At 35.4% G+C, this 22291-nt stretch overlaps 3 protein-coding genes across 11 annotated transcripts; 2 read left to right on the forward strand and 1 right to left on the reverse strand.

Moving 5' to 3' along the window:
* Positions 1-21: 21 nt before the first annotated feature.
* Positions 22-8489, reverse strand: LOC105337374 (Uncharacterized protein C2orf50). 8 transcript variants are annotated; one of them, XM_011442075.4, is made up of 6 exons: positions 8188-8489; positions 4380-4503; positions 3402-3563; positions 2512-2551; positions 2220-2243; positions 22-1173 (listed from the first exon to the last, which is right to left on the reverse strand). In XM_011442075.4, exons 2-6 carry the CDS (start codon positions 4427-4429, stop codon positions 982-984), a joined length of 468 nt encoding a protein of 155 aa, XP_011440377.1. In that variant the 5' UTR covers positions 4430-4503; positions 8188-8489; the 3' UTR covers positions 22-981. The 8 variants fall into 8 exon arrangements, with proteins under 8 accessions (XP_011440377.1, XP_011440378.1, XP_011440376.1 ...); XM_011442076.4 differs by lacking the exon at positions 4380-4503 and having other exon boundaries at positions 8188-8478; XM_011442074.4 differs by lacking the exons at positions 4380-4503; positions 8188-8489 and adding an exon at positions 4771-5026.
* Positions 8490-12231: 3742 nt separating this feature from the next.
* On the forward strand, positions 12232-13575 carry LOC105337394 (acetylcholine receptor subunit alpha). The gene has a single exon (XM_011442102.4). It carries the CDS (start codon positions 12232-12234, stop codon positions 13573-13575), a length of 1344 nt encoding a protein of 447 aa, XP_011440404.3.
* A 4789-nt stretch (positions 13576-18364) lies between these two features.
* LOC105337375 (neuropeptide Y receptor type 4) lies at positions 18365-22291 on the forward strand. Of its 2 annotated transcripts, none has more exons than XM_011442081.4 (3): positions 18365-18519; positions 20692-21293; positions 21630-22291. In XM_011442081.4, exons 2-3 carry the CDS (start codon positions 20733-20735, stop codon positions 22128-22130), a joined length of 1062 nt encoding a protein of 353 aa, XP_011440383.3. In that variant the 5' UTR covers positions 18365-18519; positions 20692-20732; the 3' UTR covers positions 22131-22291. The 2 variants fall into 2 exon arrangements, with proteins under 2 accessions (XP_011440383.3, XP_011440384.3); XM_011442082.4 differs by having other exon boundaries at positions 18384-18523.

A 22291-nucleotide genomic window follows, 5' to 3' on the forward strand; every position in this document is an offset into this window, starting at 1 on the left:
TATAAAAGCTGCAGATGACAATATGTTTAATTACACTTTTATTGATATAAAACTTTAATGATTAAAAGAAAACATTCCATTCATACAAGAGTTAGTTCATTACATCATACAATTTCAGACCCCAAGAATTGAGTAAGCTTTGAGTTTATTATGTAAAACAGAGGGTTGGATTTTGAGTTGGCACGGTCATTTGCAGGACAATGTAAGCAGACTGAGTGAGGCTTATTGTACAAGTCTAAGAGAAACAAAGGCGGTGTCTAAAACAAAGGCAGAATTTAATCAGCAGTTGTGGACTGGACTGGACCAGAAAGAAAACTTCACAAAAAAACTCGCTCAGCAAGATGATAATAACTAGCACATATATTTAAATTTCAAAAGCAATGAAAGAAAAACAAGGCAAAAGACAAAAAACTTTGAAGAGCTTGGAAAATGCAAATATGGGCAAAAATATACACTCCAGAACAGTTAGGCCATAATTACATGTATACAGAAAAGCTGGGAACAAATGCATGAACTAAATTGAAGCATTTCAGTCTGTCAAGACACAAGTTATATGATAAAAACAATGGTGTATCTTTTTACAGAATAGTGGGAGATTCATGTACATGTTATAAACAAAGTTATAGACTGAATTCTGATTTACAAGTTTTGCTTGAGGTAGAGTCATGCCACTCGCTCAGTTCAACATGATATATCTAGAATAAGTCAAAAATTCTACTGTTGTTGATAGAATCTCAAAGAAATGAAACCATATCTAGATAACTGGCCCCATTTGACACTGGGGAATTACACACTATAGCAATTATAAACTTTATCATATTGCACTCAGTGCATAACAATAAGTACAAAATAAATTCTTTAAAAATATAAATGGAAGAATATAAAATATATGTAAAACAATGGACAACGGTTATAGTATCACAGATTTACAATATTTATATTTTATCAGCAGTAAAGGAACCACCCTACAAAAAATCAACATCAGTAACACACCATCTCACTACCCAGCTTCCGCTTTCGCTGACCACCAAAAAACTGGTGCTCTAGTTTCTGCATTTTGATCCCTAGTTCCGACTTGACCTTGTTGCCATAGTTACCGGAGTTGGTGTTTGGGACGGCGTTGGAGTACATGTTGACATCTTCCGGAAGTTCTTCCCGGGGCTTGGGATTTCCCTAAATCGTGAAATACGAATGAATTAATATTTGGTACAATTATTTCTTTTACAAGTTAATTTGAATATTTTAAACCAATTTTCGTTATAATTTTAGTACATGTTGTTGTGTTATGCCGTGTTAATACAGCATCACCGTCAATCATGCAAATTCTACAACCAGCGGATTCAACGGACTCGAAAGAGAGAAACTGAACGCATGGAGCCGTAAGCAGTCGGGGGGTCTGGTTTATATTAATCCTAATTGCTGTGTGATTATTGGTTTGAAACTATTTTATTGAAATTTTTCAAATGGACCAGAAACAAGTTCCTACAACTTACAAGTTGCTCTCCTTATATAACAATATTGTTGTGGTTATTGTAAACAACTATAACTATGATAACTATTGCGGGTCTTGGGTCCCCAATGATTAAGAAAAACCCCACACACACACAGCCTCAGTAAGCTATGCGTACGGAACTTATAATTTTTAATAAAACATTATGTCAGGTTAAAATAAGCATAATTAGTATATGCAAAACGCAAACCAAATTCACGAATTTATCAAACTCGTTTATCAATACAACCTAGACTGGTTATGGTTTATTGTTATTAAAGTTACTCAATTTCAATCCAACCCCGAAAATGAATTTTTTTTGCAAATGCTCTGATAAGAAACTTCCATTATTCAACAATAAACACAAGTTTTCTTGTACTCGCCACTCGATCCATGGTTGTGATTTTATTTTCATGCTCAACTTAATATGATAAATTAAAACAAAAGTCCCCAGCCTCTCCCATCATTTCAGGCTCGTTGCAGTTTACACATTTTTTTTTATCATGGGCGTTTTATTTTTTGAACCTTCTTTCAATCATTGCATTTTAAAAATACAAACCATATCAAAAACACGATAATGATGTGGGCAAAATTCAACTTATATTTAGAGATGATACTAAAACTTGCAGCTCCTTCACCAAATCTCTCCGAGATTATCAGATTAAACAATAACAGATTATAAGCTTTCGCCACCACAAAAAATATTTATTTTGCACACCAAATCAGTTACCATAGTAAATCCGGGATTGGTTTTCTGTAACAGAGACATACAATACAAATATACTATCAAACCGAAGTATCAGTACAAACTGCTTTTTGTTGTCATTTACCAGTCCTCTTATGGCGCAACACTGCCTCGTAAACTCATTCAAAATTGTAATTGAAATGCACACAATTTTCACCATTATTATGACGTAAATCATCATGAACAATTGTAATTGATTTCCTGTCAGTAAGAGTTATATCCCGTAGCACCGTCACATTGTACCGTAATGATTGTTAATTGGTTGAATGTTTCCTACCTTAGAATCAAATTCTGTTAAGAAGCCCCAGTTTCCTTCCCTACAAAATGAAAAAGATAGCATTTATAAAATCTATATACCCACTAAACCAGTATATCGCAACCAAAGCTTGGTACTGCACATCATATAATATATCTTGGTTGTGGTGTGAATAGGCTTAGGGTTATCCCTAAAGAAAGTATTGACTTTAAAAATATATAATTTTCATACATGTATAAAATAGATAGATCGTGTGTAAATAACAAGTATTGTAAGGTGTTTCTTTTTTCAGATATTGTTTTTTAAAGTACTGTAATATATACACCTAAAATAAGTATTTTTTAGGGGGGGGGGGAGGCAATGATAAAATCAAAACAAATTGGACTGTGCAATCCCTTGTCAGAATGATATAAGCATATGTATTCGGTTTGGCCACGATATTACCACTAATTTAACGTTTGCTTTATGCCATACCTTAAGTTAAAGTAGTATTTTAAAGAATTTTTATTTTACTTCAAAAACCTGCTAGTATGATAAGTCTGCATGTAACTTACTCTTTTATAATAGATAAGATTTTTTAAAAAAATTCATTATTTTTTTTGTCAGAAGAAAGATTTCTCTTCTAAGGAATATTTAGCAGATCAATTTTTGTACAAGATAACAATAATTCAATTTTGCTCCATAGCTGCTTTTCCCAAAAAAATATGGCTAACAGAAATAAAAAAAAAAACCATGATATTGTTTGTCATTTTAGAAGGAAATGACATTTTCGTAAAAACAATTTTCAACAAGAAAATAGCAGCTCATATTGTTTAACTCTTACAATGGTGTTGAACATCTTGAACCGTATGCCATACATCATGAACTAAGTATGTTTAATTTGAAGAATTAAGCATGACTGTTATAAATACCAGTTTTTAAGGCACATGCCCTCTTTGCCCACGCTCTGTTTCCAGATCCGGTCCTGGGTGACGGCGTCACAGCTGGAGTAGTCCCCCTCCTTGTGCGCCTTCTCTGTCGTCTGTGTGGTCTGCTGTCTCCTCTCGGGTGGGATACAGTTGTCATGGTACTGGCTGGTGAAACCATTGGGAAAAAAGCAAACCAGGTTATATTTCTTAGAAACAGACTTCCACAGCATTTTACAACCAGTTAAAGAAAGCTAAATGGATATGATATCTTATTCCGATCGCAAGCGACGGCCTGCAACTAATTCCACTGCCTGCCAAGGACTATGAATTGCCCTTTTTTCTGCTTTCCGCACTTGAGCCCTTGAGTAAATTGTTTAGCTTTCACACCGTGACCAAATTATTTAGTCAGGGTGACTGCAACAAGATGCATCTGTCATCTAACTGACGGACGTAACTATGACGACGTTTCCGTTACGTCACAATGAAAACTTTTATGGCTAGCAATAAATTTTGCTCTTGCTTTTTTAGCTATTGACGTTTTTTCTATTAATTTCATTGCCCTATTCTATTTAACCTCAAAGTAAATTTCATTAGATGTCATTATGTTTTATCTTTAATTGTATTGATCTAAATTAAAAAAAAATACGACAACGGACAATCATTTGTGACGTCATAATAGAAGGAGAAAATAAAATACGAAATACCATTATTATACCATTATTCCCTCTAAAAATAACGCAACAAAATTATCACGTCCCCACACAGAGTATCCACAATCACCAAGTATTCCAAAGCATGATAAATATATGATATTCACACAGACCTTTTCTGATACTTCTGCATTTCGTTGCAAAGCGTGCACCAACAAATTCCTCACTATACAAAGTGCAAATTACAAAAAGTGTACGGTTATAAATTCCGTTCAATTTGTGATTCCATTAAATTTGACTACCTCCACCTATCGCTGCTACCTATTGTTACCTTTTAAGATGGTAATTTGCAACGTCTGGCGAAGATCCGTTTTGAGACATTTTAAAATTTCTGTTTTATCTTTTCGATCATTCAAAAACTTTTATGATTCAAGAAACTTCTTTTAATCTACAAACTGAAATAAATACAAATCAAAGATAGAGTTCCCGATAACAGTGAATTTTAGAATGCTTGGCCGTATACATATCCCAAAGCTATTGAGTCAAAGAGAATTTGAAACCGCTGGGAGCTGTCAAAATAATAGCACCGGCAAATGGTAAACTCCTAGAACAATGCGAAGATGGGTTGAGATATACCTATATTCACCTGTATATAACTAGATATACCTTAACTTATATACCTAGATATACTTGTACAAGATACAATGTAGGTCTGTAGATACCTGGGTTTGGTCCTGCCGTAGTAGGAGAACATGATGCCCCCAAACTGTCCACTCATCCTGACTGACCAGTTAACAAAGTTACTACAATCAGTTTAATTCACGGCTTCTTATCCTTTATTGGTCCTTTATAACTGCCCTATACACAGTTGAATAGCCGTATTTTCACCACTTAGCTACCGCTGTGTTTATGATTGTCCTATATTAGCTCTCCACAATGCCATAACTTTCGGATTTTATTGACATTAGATGACACGGAATGTGACCACGCAATTTGTACCCAGTCCAAAAAGTACGGATGAGGGAAAACATTTAATCTGGTTTCTGGGTCTATTTTGCGGATATATTTCTTATTTAATCGTTCCTTTAAGGTTTTTCTAAATATCCTCAAGTTCAAATCATTTGACACTGCATGCATTTCAGCTTAATGAATAACCCTCGTCGAATCTTACATGGATCTATTCCATAAACTGGTCCTACACACTTCCCTTGATCGAAATACAAGATCGAAACTGTTACAAACTCTTTAATCTGAAGCACTTTCCGATTGAGAATTGATACGAAATAAAGCAAAGATTACAAAAACTAGATCAAGATTCACTGGGTTCATTTAGTGACATCGCGATTTCCCCTGACACCTGCCGGGACAGGTATAGGCAGATCGATACAGGTAGATCAAGTGTGTGAAACTGTTTGCACTGATTTTTAAATGATCGATTGTTCTCTGTAGTAAACAAGACGAGGATACCCTGAGGTAACACACAGAAGTTTTCTTGATGGAAGGTTGTCGTCAAACTATATTATATGATATGCATTGTCTTATATCGTTTTTTAAAATGATTAATGTGATGTTTAAAGTTCAAATTATTTCACAGAGAGAGAGAGAGAGAGAGAGAGAGAGAGAGAGAGAGAGAGAGAGAGAGAGAGAGAGAGAGAGAGAGGTGCATACAGTACATGTATTACCAAACTACAGTCACTTAGTATTAGTGATAGCAAAATACCTTTTCTTGTGTGGGAGAGGCATCATAACCAAAATATTATATTCATGTACTTAGGGATTTACACAATGACATTGTCCCATCCCCTTATACGAATGAGGTCTGGCTGAGCATTGTGCTACCCTTAAGTATAACCAATAGAACCCTACAATAGACCCTCCCCGGAAAGGAAACCACCCAAACATGATCTTGTACTGTATACAGAGACCCGCGACCTCCCCTCCTAATTGTTGGGACCTTACTCACTGCAAACAACTCTATTTATTTCCTGTCCATTTCTTACGTTGTAGATTGTAAACAAACCTGTCAAACACGATGGCCACTGAACAGTTGACGTCGATCTGTTGATCAGAGGACGACCTGTTGTGTAAAGTGAGGATTCCGTGACGTGCAATGACCCCCTCCCCCCCCCCCCCCCATTCCCACCCCCACCCCGAGCTTAAAAAAAATGTGCCCCTTCCCCAACTGTTTACCTCTGACACACCGATCCTACTGTCCTGATCCTACACAAACGACGGATTTGATTGATACGTATTTACATGAACATTCTAAAATCCTTTTAATTAATAGACCGAACCCATTGCACGCCGTATAATGCAGTGTATATTCAATACTACGAGTACCCACTATAGACAATGGTTTAATTCTTAGCTTAATTAATATTGTTTGCTGTTTTGCTGTTTTCTTCAAAATATTATTATTAATTAACACAAAATTCATAGAATTCAACACTCATTCATAAAATGCATAGAATTCATAAAATTAACACTCATTCATAAAGTTACAATTAAGTGGCGGAACAAAATCCTGTCCGTCTTTGTAATCCATCGGTCGTTGCACTATACCCTCTTTATATTTTTAGACTTGCCCACAATTAACTAATTTGTCATTCAAATCATAATTTAGATAATGGAAATTTAAAAAAAAGTGTTGTGAATTTATCGATTGACTGGCTGTCGATTTAAGTCGTGACACCTCTGGTGATCCTAACAATAACTTTATACTGGAATCTCGCAGTGAAGAGAAATTGTTAAATGCCTGTCACCAACGGTGAGAATTAATATCGGTCCGCTAAACGCAAACAGGGACGTTCACACCAATCCAATTAAGGGAAGTTAATTGTTTTGCACAAAGGGGTATTAAACATGCACATGCGTGCTAATTCTTTGAACAATCGTGTTAAATACTTATATGTGAAGTAAGTTTAAATTCACATATCTTTATTAATTTCTATAACCCGATTCAAAAGTTTGTTCAAACGTTTTCAACAAAACCACTTTGCCTCTCGTGGCCTCTCTAGATTTACAACAGCTACTTAATATCAAAGAAAATTTGTAATCTTTCGTAGCCTCTCTAGATTTACCTTGACTACCATGGTATCGTATTATTCTCATGCACCACTCGCGGAATATTCTAGGATACTTTATAGAACTCGTTGACCTAACACAACCCCCTCTCATCCAACTCTCTATCAAACCACTATTATTAGACATGCTTCTAAAAAAGATAGTCTGCCCCTAATCAGTTGATGAATGGCCTATACTATCGATCGGAGGAGGTGAAACGTTAGGTATGTAGGTATTCAGCGGATTGATTTATTTCAAGAACGCCTTTTTAACGTCGAACATTTCTAACTTGCTTGGAAGGTTAACATCGATTTCTCCCAGTGCGAAGGAACAGCTACCCACCAAAAACATCTTGATGCAACTTAAGTTAGTTTGCAGAAAAATTGTTCATAGAGATCCTGTACTGACCATGCAATTTATCTATCTAATATTACAAAACGATGAATTCTTTCCCCATTAATGATTGCACGGGATAGAGGGCTGGTGATGATTTTATTTCTGTGCAGTGCCAATCTTTTATATATAAAAAAGATCACCCTTCGTTGGCTTTATCGATCTTTCACACATTACTGTCGCATTCATTAAAATTTAAATCAATCAACTGATGGTATATCTTATTTCAGAGACCTGAAAGATAGGCTTATTGAAATTACGTGAAATTATATAGGCACATCACAGAATTAAACGCTTAAAATCCATGCACCCTAACGACCAACATTAAAAACTTTATGACAAATACCAACAACAAGAAGGGTCACACGAGAACTTACTAAATATTTTGATTAAAAAAGGGTCATTTATTCATTACAATATCTTTTATTTCCTTTTTCATTTAAGGGAAAGATTGGAAAACAATCACAAACCACCAACACACAGAATATTCTTTTCAATCAATACTGTACGTGTACAATAATTTCAATCACTAAAAAGGAACTAAAGAAAAAATAAAATGATACTGAATCCTGACAAACTCGCTTGAAATGTTATTTTCCATTATATTTCAGTAACAAACATCCAAAAACTTGGTTTAGAGGCCAATTGATAAACTCACAATATAAACAAAAAACTGTTCTCACCTTTTTCTGGTTGCCAGCATATAACTTCCGACTCCGGAAGACATTGTGAATGGTTTTTGTAATAAACAATCCAAAAAAGGAATTAAATATAAAACGGACTGGATCCTTGCTATCCCAACTGTTTCAATATCGCCTTTGTTTTGGTTGTTTTTTGTGTCCACTACATAATGAAGTGTTCCACACTCGGCTAAATGGGCCCAGTCTTGTAGAGGGCTTACCACAGAACACTGTGCTAAAGCGGGCCCCTTTAATCCTCCTGCTATGTATATTAACAACCGTCAGGGCTTAACGGACAGCGAGGTATTGATTAAATATCAGCTTTCAACATGTTTGATAAAGGCTATTGAATATAGGAAATATTAACAGTGGCGCTTTGTTTGATGGCTGTAATGGTTCATTCTACTGGCTGCTCCGCCATTGTGTCTTGTCACTTAGATCAAATTACGTCTTGATAAAGTCAAATTGACAAACACACAACGACAGACAAAATGTTTATAAAACATATTTATTGTAGCCAAGTCTTATATCATTACATTGATTCAGCTGAAGTTCTTAGCCTTGTGTCAATTTCTGACCGAGATTTGAATTTTAAATCTCCTTTAACAATGTCAGTTCAATTATTACAATACAATGTAAGTTCAATTATTACAATACAATGTAAGTTCAGTCATTACAACACAATGTAAGTTCAGTCATTACAACACAATGCAAGTTCAGTCATTACAACACAATGCAAGTTCAGTCATTGCAATACAATGTAAGTTCAGTCATTGCAATACAATGTAAGTTCAATCATTACAACACAATGCAAGTTCAGTCATTACAACACAATGCAAGTTCAGTCATTACAACACAATGCAAGTTCAGTCATTGCAATACAATGTAAGTTCAATCATTACAACACAATGTAAGTTCAATCATTACAATACAATGTAAGTTCAATCATTACAATACAATGTAAGTTCAATCATTACAACACAATGTAAGTTCAATCATTACAATACAATATAAATTCAATTATTGCAATACAATGTAACTTCAATCATTGAAATATATTTTACTGATCTACTAATCTCACATTATCTTTTTTTAAGTCTAATTTTTTTCAATCTAATGTAAATAATTTTATGCAACATCTACCAATAACTCTCCCCCAAACGACCGTCTTAATAATCCCTTGATGTCTTGAGTTTACACCACTGCCCACTGTTACCTACAAGTATTGTTAACAATTTCAGTTACTTATTCATTTATCCTGATTAAGGTGACTTCATCTTCAGCCCAATCATCTAAACATCGCTGATAAACCGTGCTTCATTACGAACTGTTTTATCAACCAAAATAACGAGGGTACAAATACTGTGCATGTATTCAATTTTAGTAACTTAATTTATGACCGTTACGGTGACTTCATCCCACTATACACATATCGCTGCTGATAAATGATCTTTTTTTACGGACTTCTTTATTTATTTGGATATAACTTAGATGGTTATTGAATTCATATCTGTTACAAATCAATCGTTTTGTTATTTGAGAAAAATGGCCTTTATCACATCTCTGTTGGCTTTATGTTTAGACCGTGAGAATTATATTGTCAAAAGGCCAGTAAAAAAAAAAGTATGAATCGATCTTTTTATTGTTTCAATTACTTTTTCTTTAGATCAATGATCACTGTTACATTTTACTTTCTCTTTAGAACAATTATCATGGATTGGTTACGTAATCATATCGCTCTTACGTTATCTATTTGAGTAAAAATTACTTTCATTTTAGACCAATGATCACCGTTCCATAATCATCGCTCTTTCATTATCTTTTGCGGTTACATTTTATTTCTCTTTGGTCCAGTAATCTGACACCGCTTCACAACTCTGCTCTTTAATTGGATACATCTATTACAATAACAATTTACTTTCTCTTTGGGCCGGTACATAAACATATCTCTCTATTATCTATTGAATATACATTAACTTTCTCTTTAGATCAATTATCATCGTAACATGATCATCGCTGTTTCATTATATATTGATGTTATAATTACTTTTCCTTTGGACCAATGATCGCCGTTACATAAACATCGTTCTCTATTATCTAATGCAGTCATAATTACTTTCTCTTTGGATCAAAAATCATTGTTACATAATCATCGCTCTCTATTATCTAATGCAGTCATAATTTCTTTCTCTCCAGACTTATAATCATGGGTACATAATCATCGCTCTCTATTATCTAAATTAATACAGTTATAAATACTTTCTCTTTAGATCAATAATCATTGTTACATAATTATGATCATCATGATCTGTATTATCTTTTGCAATTATAATTACTTTCTCTTTAGACCAAAAATCATGATTACATAATCATCGCTCTATCATTCATTCATCATTTATTTCCCTCCGTAGAGGATCATGATGAGCAAATCATTACATATCAAATTATTATTACAAACAAAACATCACTATATAAATAAGTAAATAAATAAATAAATAAATAAATAAATAAATAAATAAATAAATAAATATCCGAACATATATACAAAAGAGCATGGGCATGCCAGTAAATAAATCATATTGTCACATACATTGAAATGATAATGCCCTACTGTATAAGGCTACAGTGTTTTTTAGGAGCCTGTAATTCAACAGGCGAAAAGATGCTGATGCTGAGCTTTCTAGCGGTGTATCAGTTCGTCGCCCCAAAAGAATAACGAGGAAGTCGTCATCGGCAAGGCAACACAGTTCTTTATCAGTTATAATTTCTTTCTCTTTAGACCAATAATCATGGTTACATAATCATCGCTCTCTATTATCTAATGCAGTTTTAATTACTTTCTCTTCAGACTTATAATCATGGGTACATAATCATCGCTCCAACAATATTTTTAGCAGTTATAATTACTTTCTCTTTAGACTTATAATCATGGTTACATAATCATCGCTCTCTATTACCTAATACAGTTATAATTACTTTCTCTTTAGATCAACAATCATGGTTACATAATCATCGCTCTACCAATATCTTTATCAGTTATAATTACTTTCTCTTCAGGTTAATAATCATGGTTACATAATCATCGCTCTCTATTATCTAATACAGTTATGATTACTCTCTCTTTAGATCAAAAAACATTCTTACATAATCATCGCTCTAACATTAAATATTGCAGTTACAACTGCTTCACACCAATGATCATTGTTTAGTAATCATTGCTTTTACTTTATCTATTTGATTAACTATTACATCTGTACTTTCACTTTGGACCAATGATCACCGATATATATATAATCATCGTTTCTTCATTATCAATTGCAGTTATAATTACTTTATCTTTAAACTAATTCTTATTGCTACATAAACATTACTTTTTCGTTGTCTATTACATTATTTGTATCATACTACATTTTCCTTTTTATGTTTGTTTCTTACACATGGCTGGTAAATAATGAGCTGCGGTTGCATTTACTTTGTCTTTATAACAATAATCAACGTTATTTTTACATCATTTCAAGTCTCCTTAGATCTATTAAACGAAAAAGACAACGTGTTTTGCTATATCACACATTTCCTGAATAATAAGTCGAAAACAATTATCCTATATTGAATATGTATACAAATCTAAGGTTATTCAGCGCAGTATTAAATTTTTTATCTTCATCAAAATAAATACATGTACAGTAATTTTATTCACCCCTTTCATCCCCATCTTTTTCTCAGTTCATTAAATCAATCAAAGTACAAAGAGTAATAAAATCTTACCTTCACTGGTCACTCATCGATTTGACTAGTCTCAAAAGAGCCATAAACAACCCGATCTGAGGAAATTGTTTCATATTTATTACAAACCTCAAGCACTGGTAGCGGAGAAGTTTAATTATTCATATTTATATAGGTAACGAGACATGCGAAATGAAACTCCTTATACACAGCTTTTCCCTTACCTGGCTTAGATGACAAAGCGTAAGCCAGCGACTCATGATTTACATCGGCTTCGGCTCGAACACTCAACCTTCGACAATGCTTTGTTTATGTGTAGCGCTAATGTGCTGGACGTTGGCAATAGTATCTGGCTCCAGTTACACCTCTATGGCGGATGTGGTGAACCTTCACAAAGTTCTCAAGAACCGGAGTAAGTACGACCGCCATATTGTGCCTCTGAAAAACCAAGACCAGACGCTGGACGTCGACATTTTTGTGTTGCTGTCCGCCATTGACATCGAGTTTATCGAGGTCGAGAAAAAGGTCAAGGTTCTCATGGACGTAAAGACCTCGTGGACGGACGAGAATCTGTACTGGGACCCATCACAGTACGGTGACCTCCAACACCTGCACGTGCAGGGCGACTGGGTGTGGCGCCCCGAGGTGCTGATCAGAATCCCACAGAAAGGAACCACGACGCAACAAATCATGGAGGGGGAGAGCAAAGAGCTGGAAATGGTACTTGATCATACCGGAAAGGTGTTTCGCCACACAACGTTAAGTCTGTCCCTTTTCTGCTCTATTGATACTACCGATTTCCCTTTTGATGAACAATACTTCATGTTCATTTTAGCCATGTCTGTCGGAGATAATGTCAGGTACTCAGAAATTTCATCGTGTCTAAATACAGAATTCGATAATGGCAACCCGAGGTGGAGCAATCTCAGAGTGGCCCACGAGCTAATTAAGTTCGACAACTTCACCGACTTAATGTGCACCGTCAGCATGAAACGGAAGCCGCTATTCTACGTCATCAACATCATACTTCCGGTGGTATTTCTGGGATACCTGGAGGTGCTTGTGTTTGTGATTCCCGCCGACGCCGGGGAGAAGTTGTCTTACGCCGTGGCCCTACTCTTGTCTTACAGCGTGTTCGTCAGTTTCGTCGCGGACAATATTCCGGAAGATTCCGACAACGTCTCCGACCTGATCTACTACATAATCTTCCAGTTTTTCATTGGAGCATTCGCCATATTCTGTACCACACTTCAGCTACGGCTGTACCATCGTGACGATGAGAAAGACATCCCCTACCTGTATCGATGCACTGTTAAGTTCGTCAACATTCTTTTGCGTAAAAGAAATAAAGTGGAGAGTTGTCCTAAGGAGGGAGAAAACAAAAGTAAGCAGTCAGAAAACCACCCATATGTTCCACCGAAGGAAGTTACAGCAAAATACAAGAAGACGACGCGCGTGATGAGACGAATGAAAACAAAGAGCGATCTCCATGGGCAGACGTCGGCGTCGTCGTCCATTCCATCGGCGTCATCAGACGTGGGGGCCAGGAAGATGACGTGGCACAACGTGTCGTCCGCCATTGATTTCATTCTGTTCTGGATATTCCTAATAACCCAGATTGTTCTCAATATGTGGTTCTTCTACCCTGCTTACAAAGCCGATAGATGACTAAAAATTGACACAATACTCAGTCTTTATTCTAATGTTTACACTTTAACATACATGTACTTTTGTATTTGTTTCTCAAAGTAAAAAAAATGTGTATCATTTTATTGATATACCCAAGCTATGGCATCTTCTCTCTCTGAGGGTTTTCTGTTTACTTCACTCCCCATAAAACCCATGGGTTTTTGGGGCCATAAACTCATGGGTTTATGGGGAACGGAGTGGACCGAAAACCCTTGGCTAGCGAAGACGAAGCTGTGGTACCTGCTATTAGACGAGATATCAAAATATTTTTGCTAAGAGAGGTAATATTTTTGACGTGTAAAAGGTTTATACCGGTAATACATTCTTAGAATGTTGAATATATTATATAACTTTAGACAAAGTATGAAGATATTTTGGACAGCATGTACGTAGATCATGAAACTTTCCTTCAAAAGAGTGGTAAGAAAATAGACCAATTAGTTAAAAGACAAAACACAAAATTAAATTAGTTAAAAGATATATAACAAAATAATGCTTAAGATATGGGCTTTAACTAAAAGAAAACACCTGGGTGATTAAGAATTGTTATTTATTTCATTAAAATTATTTCAGTTTGTATTGCAGTCAGACTGATGTCTAACTGCAAGTATACTGTCCTTTACAAAAATAAATTTTTGTAAAGGACAATACGTGTACGCATTGCAAAGCTGTTTTAATTCTATGTAATTTAAATTGTGGGAACGCTAAACTCTTGATATTCGTCACATACTAGTATAAAAGATATAACTTTTAAGATATCTAAACTTTCAAAACTGCGGTAGTTAAAAAAGCACCAATGAACCAGAAACCATGAATAATCAATGTTTCTGACCATATTGCCGCTTTGAAATAATACTAAGGAATCTGTTTCCTGTCTTGGTTCGTTTACTTATTCTAGCATCTGAAGTTAATGCATCTGTGTTCCTTTTTTGATTGAATAAAGGAAAAGCTATACACGAGCTACGGTTGCATATTTTAGATTGGGTTTGTTTATGCCATATAAACTGCAAAAAGGTTTTATAAACTCAACAGAAGATAACACAATCTTCGGAAGCAAGGGTTTAATATGCTTATACTCTTTTTTGCTAGGATGCAATCATACAAAAACAAGCTTATAGCTTATAGATTAGGAAGATGGCGCAGTTGGATATAAAAAAAGAAAGGTATACCAAAGAATTCATGTCTTATTACCTTGATCAAATTTTATCTGTTCAGTAAATGCAGGCACATACCGCAGTTTTTCAAAGAGGATGCCAATGGGAATGGAAAAGATCATGCTAAAAAATACCTTGAAAAGACTCCTCTCCCCAAAATTAATTAAAAGATTAACTATAAATTCGCCAAACATATTTAAGTCCTTATTCCTATTATACTAGTAATCAGTTCTGGATACTTCTTTTGGTGCAACGTTTCAGGAAAGGGGACGATTGGCTCAATGAAGGTCAAGATATAGTAAATGAAAGAAGCCTATATATTTCTGAATGTTCAAGTGTAAATAATATATAACAAATAAATATGTTTTAAACATTTTGGAAAGGTAAAAAATACAAGCGGCCCACAGCCCTTAGGCTAACCCGTCAGAGAGTGTCATTTTTGCATTTGAAATTCATTTTGGAGCCTAAACTCTAATTCGTAACTCCTCTTACTGTTAAATCCCAGTCTCATTTCCAAAATCAACCGACGGGATTTGGGGTCGGGGGGGGGGGGGGGGGGGGGATGGGATTATTCGGGCAACAAGTGGTAGATCATCAGCCGTTGTCCTATCGCCAATATCGACCTCTTTTTTCGTCGGCCGACCAATTTTGTGTCCGTCGGGCCAAATTATTTATTTTCTGCGTCGGTGGCTGATTTCTAGAGTAGAAACAGTCGTTGAATAGTCTATCGAGCATCCATCAATCATCGTCCGACCATCGACAGACAGTTTCTTCGCGGGGGTGTTAAGGAAGCATATGGAATCTGAGTTACATGTAATTCCGTGAAATCACAAATCTTAGTTATTATGTACATATTCAAATATATAAGCAACGAAACGTAGACCAAAAACAAATAAAAGATACTGAAGACAATTTTCGCCAGAAATTAGTTTGTATTACGTAGATTTACACATTGATGACGTCATGACTAAAAGTTGAATGCCGTGTGAATTTGATCGGAAAGCATTGTAAACAAATTCAAAATATAACTAATCTAAGAACTCTAATAAAGTATTGTGGTGTGATTTATTGAGAATTGAACATAAGAATACTGGGGGAGATGTTAGTTTCATCAATCATTCGCTAAAAGGTATGTAAATTTGCTTTTATTTCTCGGCCAGGCTTTCCTCTGTCGTTGTTTACGATATAAAAATCCGACTAGAACAACACTACCCCGTGTATATTGAACTTGAAATTTTATACGTATCGTTAGTTTGATCAATGCTTAAATTGAAAAGTGCTGCTAGAATCCCATGTTGTGTGTTGTTTTAATGCAATTTGCCGTTTTCCGTGCAAACTTTATAAATGTTGGGAAGGTTTTACGAGAACCGGATGAATAACTTTTTAATAAGGAAATACATAGGATTCTAGCAGCGGTTTTGATTAAACGGAGATGTTTTGCCTTCACTTGGTATGTTTATTTTATTTTAGAAACCGCGGGGTAGTGTTGTTCTATCTCATTTTATGTTAAGGAATATACTTAAGCTATTTATAGTTGTCACGTGATAATGCACCAATGTGGCAGTGATGTACTACCCGATTTTATTGCACTGACATCTATTTTAAAGGATAATACTAAGTTTTTGATCTTATTCAAAATAATTATTTAATTTCACGATTTTGAATACAACAGTCAAAATAAGACGGCAAATTGCCCATATGCTTCCTTAACACCCCCGCGTTATGTCTGTCGTCGGTCGGTCGACATTTAGGCATTTGGAATTTTCTTTAATACATGTCGGCCTGCAGACGCCGATTGACGACCGAAAATCGGCCGAGGGTCGACTGTTCTCTTTGGCGATTTTGGAAAATCGGCTGATGGATGATCGGCCATACGTACATGGATAACGTTAAACAGCTACCGTCTACAGGTCGATAAGGGGCGGTCAGGCGCACGGCGCCTTGCTTCAGATTTTTTTTTCGTCAATAAAATAGGGTAATGTCCACGTGGTTATAAGTGAATATACAGCATTTGCCAAATTTTTATGTAATTGTCCGACCGTTAAAATCAAATTGTGGCTCAACGTTCGATGATCGGGTGACGATTCACCGACCGATGAATATTCAAAATATTGGAGATATCGGTGTTTCTAGGAATAAAAGTGACTGCTGCGCGTCGTCCGATGCCTGTGTTTGGCGATCATTATTATGTTTCTTTAGCCGACGATACGAGGACATTTTGTTCGCCAGATCATCGGCTTAATATGTTACCTTGGCATTGCCCCCGTCGTGATATATGAATTCTTTCAAGGATGCTTCTTTACAATTAAAACATGTAGTATGGTTTTAAAAGGTGTATTGGGACTTGATTTTAAGATGAAAAGCGTTTCATTTTCAATGAAAAATGAAGAAAAAAGGTACAACTATTCTTCCGTTTTGACGGATGAAATACACCCAGAATGCATTCAGTTTGTCAAAAAACGGCATACAGAATGTTCATTACCTTTCTTTAAAACGTTAAAATGATATCAAATTGAACATAGGTATAATTTTTATAGGATTTCAAATGAAATGGATAAAACTGTTTTATTTTCTATAGGACAGGAAAAAATAGATCCAATCAATTATGACGTCATAATGGACTTGCCCAAAAAAGACACCCTAAAATCATTTTGGTAATAAAAATTATTTGAGAATATATTTGATTTGAACATATTTTATTGTTTAATTACAGGAGAAAATTGGAAACAAGTTCTTACATCTAACAACTTATGTGTTCTTTTCCTAATGATAATACATTCAATATATACACAATTATCATTTTGATATTAGTTACTTATAGTTATTTACTTTATAATAGTAATATTCATAAATATGCATTAACAAAGTATTTGCGAAGAAATAGTAAACAGTGTTGATATACAGTATAGAATAACAAAAACAAGAAAAAATTAATTATTAAAGTCTATACTCTTTAATAAAGTTTTGAACTACTGAAAAAATAAAGCAGTTTGTGTTATAAGACAAATTGTCACTACCCCACAGAAGCAAAAGGAAACAAGAATGTTGTACAGCATAAAATTAAATTACATTCATAATCAATGGACACTAAATAAATGTAGAATTTTAAAAAATCAACAAAAAATACCAGGAATTTCAAATAAGGTGAATAGTAACATCATTCAAGTTAACCGGAAGAACTGACTACTGACGACCTCGCCCGATTACATGATATTTTGATGAACAAATGACAGATGTGAAGTTTAGAAAATCTCTCCCACTTATATACGATACATAATATGCATCATTAGATTGATGTAATTGTCTTGCTGTGAGAGGCCGTGTAGCCTCAGTGCACAGCGCACGTGTGGAGATAAACACTTTATATATATGAGCGGCGTAATGAGTGATTTGTCGATGTATGATCAAGCGACACCTAACGCATCGCGGACTTCTGACCACAAAATCATTCAACAATCAACAAAGGGGACCCCCGTCCCGACCAGCCATCCAAAACGATTCAATAAGTCTACTAGCTGCCATTTTGTTCTATCGTACACGTTTACTTTCGTCTGTAACAATATTGTTGATTGAAGTTAATCGGGGACCTATAGATTTTAGCCACTGACTACAGAGAGACAATAGTGGCGTGGTGCGGTGTTTGAAATTGCTCCAACGTTCGCCCTGTTGGTGGTTTGTGTTTTGGTTGTCTGTGGGATGTTTTCATAACGCTAAGTAATGGACATGACCACAGAGGTCAGAACAGAGAGAAACTAATGGCTCAGCACATGTGAGTATGTCTGACTTTATCGTTTATTTTACTGGGTTTTTTTTAATGAAACGACAAAAATGGTTAATATTTGACGCTTGTACAGGGAAGTATTTTACTGTTATAGTAGTCTATTCCTAGAGTCAGTATTATAATTCAGTCAGAAGTAGGCATAACTACTCTAAACAATGGGAACAAATGACTCGAAATAAGATTCAATTATATTTGATTCATTAAATTCTAGATCTTCATGCAACTACTAAAAAATATCGAGAATGAATTCATTACATTCCTCTTACATATGTAATGGATGTAACAAAAACACCCTGGACTAGTGATTTCTCGCTTCGTTTGTTTGTTTGTTTTGTTTTGTTTTTGTTTTTTGTTGTTTTTTTTGTTGTTTTTTTTTTGTTTTGTTTTTTTTTTTTTGGGGGGGGGGGGGGTCTGGTCTATATGTATGTGTCATTTTTTATTTCATTTATTGTTGATTTGACTAGTGTTTTCCAGGAAACAGGTAAACTGTATATACCTAATCCTGTTTACGGAGATCACATGCATGTGCGTATGTCCCCATTATGTACAATTGTGAATTGAATCATCTTTGTAAGAACTTAGACGATTTTGACATGTATCAGTTAATTAAACACTATTCACCACATTCCAAACTTATCGCGGTGGGCGTATTGAAGGTGGGTAAAAGGTGGGGGTGTTATATAATTACCTACAACGTATTTCTTGAAACCTTATGGCTTTCCTGATGCAAAAATATATGCAATATGCGAATGAAAAATAATTGCATCATACGTTGCATCATTTATAAAAATGAAGTGTTATGTAATAAACAACTGTTACATCTTAGTTAATGTGTTGATTTGCATACCATGGTCATTAATATCCTTATTTTTTATTTTTTTAACGTGGTGATTTATTACTTTGGATACACTCATACAATAGCACGCGTCGTCCAAATATCTATAGGTAATTATTTCGAAATCAAATTGAAGTTAATTTATCAGTTTTGTGTGTCGATCACAAGTGACATACATTGTACATGAAAATTATTCACTAAAGCACTGCTGAATTGTGAAAGGAGATTATTTTTGGAAGGACACATGTTGACCCGTGTCCTTAAAAAGGTTATTCTGTCTTCAAATTCAGTGTTTTGCTGTTTTTCTTACCTAAAGGAGTTTTAAAGGCAAAGATTCACATAATTCTTCACATGTTCGTATCAAAAAACTTTCTACGTTTTGTGTCAAAAAGCCAGAGAAAATCTACTTTGATTTTTATGTCAAATTGATGGAGGCAGGAGTTGATCTTTTAAAATGAAATGTCTGATAAAAGTTTTGGTCATGCAACACCAGTTAATCTTTGTAAGCTCGAAATAAGAGAGATAATCCCACAGAGTGTGTGGTTTATTATGATCAGTCACGGCTTGAACTAGTAGCGGATCACCGCCATTAGGCCATCGTGTTAGATCAGCCTAAACCGGAAGTGATTCCATCGCCGATTTCCTTTAAGAGAGTACGACTTCCCAATGAAATATCCGGCGCTGAGGCGAACCAAGTATCCCAAGTACTATATGAAAGTAGAGTGTCCTTATTTAGAGCTTCTTGGTTTAATCCAATAATCTGTTTTATTTGATTAATTAAAACTGAAAAAGAGATTCCCTGGAATGGATACGGAGCTAATATTTTGTTTGATTCATTGCTGCATCTATACATATGTGTTAGTTTTCGTTAACTTGGATGTTTAGAAACTCGATTGTGTTCATGCAGCTTCTGACAAACGTTTTACAACCGAATCTCGAATGTACAGGAAGCAAAACGTTATCGACAATAATGATAATTTACGAACTTTTTATCCACTTAATAAAGTTAATATAGATAACCGAAGCAATGTTAAGAGGGAGAAAGATGTTAATGTAAACAGTGAAATGTTTTCTCCAACGGTTATATAAATGGGCTAGCATTCGTTGCTGAAACAATATTGCGTTAGAGTGCTATGCATTTATTTTTTATTTTTTTGCAATGATCCGTTTCATATTTTATGATGTGGTATTTTTGTATTTATGAAGCTTACTACTTTTATTAAGGCATCAATCACCCAAGAAAACGTATTTAGTATTTACATTGTTTAATCGAAAGACCATCTGTTTAATATTTGCATAATTTCGATCTTTCTTCTCTTTTCCAGTTGAGCTGAAATGTTATCAAAGTAGATCTTACAAAATTTAGATGATGTCCGGCGATGACCTTAACCTTACTTGCCACACTTGGGTCAAGGACTATCTCCCTAGAGACAGGAACATCACTCTTGAGTTAGCCAATCAGATATTAGTGGCGCGCTTGATTGGCGGGGTCATATTTCTGGCAATTCTAATTGTGATTGGCTTGGTTGGAAATGCCCATGTGATCTACGTGTACACCCGCAAATTCAAAAATTCAAATTACCGGATATATGTGTTATGGTTGGCTATTCTGGACATATTTAACTGTTCTGTCAGCGCACCTTTGGTGATCATCTACCTGTGTAACGCCGTCACTTTTCAGTCTGAAGTCTTCTGTAAAACCTACAGGTTTATTCTGTATTTTGCCTCGATCTGTTCCACGTGTGCCCTTGTTGTTATTGCGATCGATCGATGCCGGAAGGTGACACGCCCACTGGGGACCCAGATTACCACCTCTCAGGCCCGGCTGATGTGTGCGGCGTGTCTGGGGATAAGTTTACTGCTGTCGTGGCCCGCTCTGGTCCTGTACGGAATCACCGACGAACCCACGGGAATTCCAGGATTAATGGTGATTAGAAATTAAATTGCTGCAGTGATATGATCACGATTTCATATGAATATTTTCTCTTCTATTTTCACATTTTTATCAATGCTTAACTATTCACGGGATATTTATATTTAAAACCAAGCAAAAATATTGGTAAAACAATAAACTCTAAAATATTTACTTCAAATCGCAGCGATCTATAAATGTTTAGAGTTTTCTTTTGAAGCCTTTATTTGTGATAGTCGTCCTGCAGGACTATTACAAATGTTATTAACCATCATCATAATAGGAGAATTGATTAATTGGTCAATTTATGATATCTAAACAGTCACTCACTTTGTTCAATTTGAATTGTAGGGTTTCCGATGCCTGGCTAGTGGTAAAACACTGCAACATCTGGCTCTGTTCCACATATTTCATATTCTATTCTTCCTCGCCGTATCGTCTGCTCTCATCGGTATCTATGTCGTCATAGGGCGGAAAATTTACGTGCACACCTATTTCCGGGATAGCGTGCAGACGGGATCGGTCCAGTTTGCAGAGGAGTCTCCACAAGTAAAGCCCAAAAACGAGAACCGGCCCTCGCCCATCTCCCAGGCGACGCTGAAGCGGACCACGGGGACGCTGTTTACCGTGACCTTGGCCTATATACTGAGCGCCATTCCACATCACGTGTTGTCGGTGATATTCTTTGTGAACCCTGCGTTTGACTGCTCCATGACGCTGATCGGCGGTCAGTTTTACTATACTTTCGTGTGGTCCTATTTCATCAATAGCGCCATTAACCCATTCATTTACAGTTTCCGGGATTCTAAATTCCGACATGAAGTGAAAAAAATGTACGGTCTGATCATGTGATTGATCATTTCTATTTTAAATGTGACAACACGACTTGATTGAACCTTCTGCTGCTTGTTTCTTTTTTTCAAAAAAACTGTGATAAATCATATGCAAGGCAGAATAAAGTATGATCAGCTCCTTATATTATGCATTGAATAAATATTTTTAAAGCTGTGATA

This window comes from Magallana gigas, chromosome 5 (assembly GCF_963853765.1).
Source record: "Magallana gigas chromosome 5, xbMagGiga1.1, whole genome shotgun sequence".
Taxonomy (NCBI): Eukaryota; Metazoa; Mollusca; class Bivalvia; order Ostreida; family Ostreidae; genus Magallana; species Magallana gigas.

Excerpts from the sequence above, each read along its gene's own strand:
- LOC105337374 (XM_066084485.1), bottom strand. The coding sequence starts at position 3,628 with ATGCTGTGGAAGTCTGTTTCTAAGAAATATAACCTGGTTTGCTTTTTT. Across the intron at positions 2,244-2,511 it reads TAACAGAATTTGATTCTAAG|AAAACCAATCCCGGATTTAC; the intron begins GTAGGAAACATT and ends TCTCTGTTACAG. Across the intron at positions 1,174-2,219 it reads CCAATCCCGGATTTACTATG|GGAAATCCCAAGCCCCGGGA; the intron begins GTAACTGATTTG and ends TTCACGATTTAG.
- LOC105337394 (XM_011442102.4), top strand. The coding sequence starts at position 12,232 with ATGTGCTGGACGTTGGCAATAGTATCTGGCTCCAGTTACACCTCTATG.
- LOC105337375 (XM_011442081.4), top strand. The coding sequence starts at position 20,733 with ATGATGTCCGGCGATGACCTTAACCTTACTTGCCACACTTGGGTCAAG. Across the intron at positions 21,294-21,629 it reads CGGGAATTCCAGGATTAATG|GGTTTCCGATGCCTGGCTAG; the intron begins GTGATTAGAAAT and ends TTTGAATTGTAG.